Source organism: Sabethes cyaneus, chromosome 2 (assembly GCF_943734655.1).
Source record: "Sabethes cyaneus chromosome 2, idSabCyanKW18_F2, whole genome shotgun sequence".
NCBI classification, from domain to species: Eukaryota; Metazoa; Arthropoda; class Insecta; order Diptera; family Culicidae; genus Sabethes; species Sabethes cyaneus.
In genome coordinates this window covers 185,965,082-185,968,172 of record NC_071354.1, presented here as the reverse complement: position 1 = coordinate 185,968,172, position 3,091 = coordinate 185,965,082, and the positions used below count along the sequence as shown (strand labels likewise).

Genomic DNA, 3,091 nt, shown 5'->3' with positions numbered 1-3,091 from the left:
TTTCGAAAGACGAGTGTTTAGAACGATCTTCGATGCACAGCTCTATGGTGAACTCAGTTGATATCGAGACGCCTAGATGACATGGAAGAATCGTACGCTGGGGAAGAATCGGCGCTAGGCTCAAAACTCTACACTATGAACACAGTGACCTGGAGGACGATGACAGGTCGTCGACAATGAAGAGTACTATCGAACTGGAGTTTGGTGCGGGTATTAATTATGGGAAATTATGGCATAAAGTTTTGTATAATAAAAAACTACAAAGAGACTTGAATTACTTATTTTTGTGCTGACATAACCAAAAGGGCGAAAGCACTTCTTGATTGTAACAACGAATAATATTGTATGTAATATTTACTAAGGAAAAAGATTTACTACAGAAAAGCATTAGATAATAAGTTTAAACGAATAAGATCTTGTTTTTCTACAATTTGAAACGTAAAACCCGTAAAGAGAATTGTATTAAAGCCTTTCTTGAAGTCTAATAACGTAAATAAAAACTTGTAAATTAAGATGGAAGTCATATTGAAATTTTTATAGCTGAAGTAAAGGAGTTTAATGAATACGCAATGAAAAGACGTAATAATACTGATCTTTATAGTAACATGTAGCTAGAAGAAAGTACTAAAAATAAAATTCAATCATCTATTTCAAATTCCCTGAGTTAAAAATCCGAAAATGTAGATGTAAATACTATCAGTAAAGAACGAACGAATATTACCGCGGTGGTTCCCTATTATTTTACGCTAGTTGCTGCTCACAATTTCCTTCTGAGGTAACTTGCAGCTCTGTAAGGGGGGGGGGGGGGGGGAGATGTAGCGTCCCTGCTCCACGCGCTCTTATTAAACATATGCTGAATCCGGATTTTAAACTGGCAGCGGTATAGTGTTTCTAGTTCCGCGCATAACAAAACCTTTTCATGCAATATTACCCAAGTAACAATTTGGGTTTTATTACACTCTTATGATGGCATTTAAGACCAAAATTGGACTTGAAGACCACCGTAAGAGTACAATAAAACTCACATTGTTGCTTGGGTATTGACACAGTTTCGTAACCTTTCGAGTTAGTAAAGCATTTTTGCTGTTGGCTCTTGTGTATTTTTTTTGTTGAGAACTGTAGCGCAACAGGTCATTTTTTTACGGTAGCAAGTCACATCGCGTTTCGATATACAGAATGCATGGCCTCAGCGATAGGCTAACTTTTTGAATAAAAATTAATTAGTTTTAAGACTCCAAACTGGCTAGATGTTATTTTTTTTCTTTTTTTTACTAAAGAAAGTCCGTGGGGTGACCCATCTTTATCGACAGACCTCACAGCCGTTTGCTAAGGTTTTACTAAGATTACGTAAATTAAAAACATTCAAGTAACAGCGGTTATCGCCAATGTTACAAAGCTCCGCTCGTATGGGATCTTAATGTTTCTAATCAGTAAATTACTGACAGTAATATTCAAGTATCTCCATCCGATCATACTTACTTTGAACTTAGCAAGTGTGTATGGGAATCGAAATAAATCAATTGTTTAACAAAATGTCAATCGAGTTTATTTGATCGTATTCGATGGGTTATCCATAAAGTCAGTCACGGTGCTCAAGAGCGAGTGTCGGCATTTAGGATACAGCAAGTCACAATCAGCTCCTTCTTTTCCCATTTGTTCGGCAGATTCGTACTTCACTTGCATCGCTCGCTCTGAAGGATCAAACGATTGATGCTCCGATGGCCTGAAATTGTATTCAAATATCATTTGAACTAGCAGAACTAAGATAATGACGGTGACTGACGCATTTAAAAAATTTTGTTATTCAAGCGAAGCTAGTGAAATCTGATTGATACTCACGTCAAAAAGAACTCCAAAATCTCGGCGTACAAATCATCCTGGACGTTGTGGAACGGACTGTGAGCCAGCTCGCACACGCTCTTGACGAGACAATCCTTATCGTAGCCGGAATATTGCAGCACTTCATCAATCATGCGATAGATTTCACCGGCACTCAACGGTTTATTAGAGCGACGCTTCCGTGCGGCTCTGGCCGTGACGACTTCGGTCGGCATAAATCGGCCAACGACAATATCGGAAATGGCACGCGCCCAGGTAGGATACTTGTAAAAATCCATCAATCGATACGGTAATGGGTAATTAGCTTGGAAACCAATGTTGATACCCAATCGTCGGTAGGGGTAGGGTTTTTTCGGCACGAAAAAGGGTGTTCCGGAGCTGGTACAAATCGACATCTGTAAGCAAGTATCGTATTACTCTTCAACTTGTCCGAAAATTACTGTATCTTACCTGCATAATACTTGACGAAGGGAACAACAACGAACGACCTTCACCATCATCGCGGGGGATGCTATCATTGACGAGTGATCCTTGAACAATTACGATAAAACTAAGGAACGTTAAAATAATTTTTGCAAACGACGACGAAGTCATTTTAACTGCGGCACATCCATCCATTGCACTCAATCTGATCAAACTGATCAGATTATCTCGGATAACTTTAAATTTATTTATCGAAATGTGTGAATTTGATTGATTTCCCTTAATGGTTTGTGACATACTTTCTATTTTAAGGCGATTCACACATAGATTCGCACGCCATATGGGTTAGAAGTAGGTACCATGTTGCTCGCATGTATAAAAAGCAACGTTTTGATATAGTTGAAATCAGTAGCCTAACTCTGGATGCCGGTTTAATCCAATTTATTTTTAATTTGAATACTGTTAATTAATAACAACGACGATAACGACACGAGCCTCTGGCTTAAATCGATAAAAAACGATGTCACCCAACGAATATCAACGATGCAAGTAATATTCATTATTTATCAAAAAATGTAGTGTGGCATTAATTAGATACTGTTAAATGAAGGTTGGGAGGCGGGAAATATTCCTGGAGATGGAGTTACCCAACTATGTTGACACCTTTCCTAAGTTAACCTAGCCTTCACATATTCACTCGAAAGCGGTTATTAATTGTTATCTAAACGCTTTTCACACCATTGAGCACATTCGTTGAAAGTACTTAACACTTTTATAGCAGATTCCCAGTTCGGGGAATTATACAGCGGGGTCATTTACATCTGTTAGT

The 3,091-nt window shown here is 38.3% G+C and overlaps 1 protein-coding gene across 1 annotated transcript; it reads right to left on the bottom strand.

Annotated features, from left to right (window-relative positions):
- Nucleotides 1-1,545: 1,545 nt before the first annotated feature.
- Nucleotides 1,546-2,433, bottom strand: LOC128736441 (uncharacterized). The gene is made up of 3 exons (XM_053830924.1): nt 2,290-2,433; nt 1,840-2,234; nt 1,546-1,723 (listed from the first exon to the last, which is right to left on the bottom strand). Exons 1-3 carry the CDS (start codon nt 2,431-2,433, stop codon nt 1,546-1,548), a joined length of 717 nt encoding a protein of 238 aa, XP_053686899.1.
- Nucleotides 2,434-3,091: the final 658 nt, after the last annotated feature.

Bases quoted from the DNA above. Each gene is read 5' to 3' on its own strand.
- LOC128736441 (XM_053830924.1), bottom strand. From the start codon at position 2,433: ATGACTTCGTCGTCGTTTGCAAAAATTATTTTAACGTTCCTTAGTTTT. The intron at 2,235-2,289 runs GTAAGATACAGT...ACTTGCTTACAG, and splicing joins CTTCGTCAAGTATTATGCAG to ATGTCGATTTGTACCAGCTC. The intron at 1,724-1,839 runs GTGAGTATCAAT...ATACAATTTCAG, and splicing joins ATTTTGGAGTTCTTTTTGAC to GCCATCGGAGCATCAATCGT.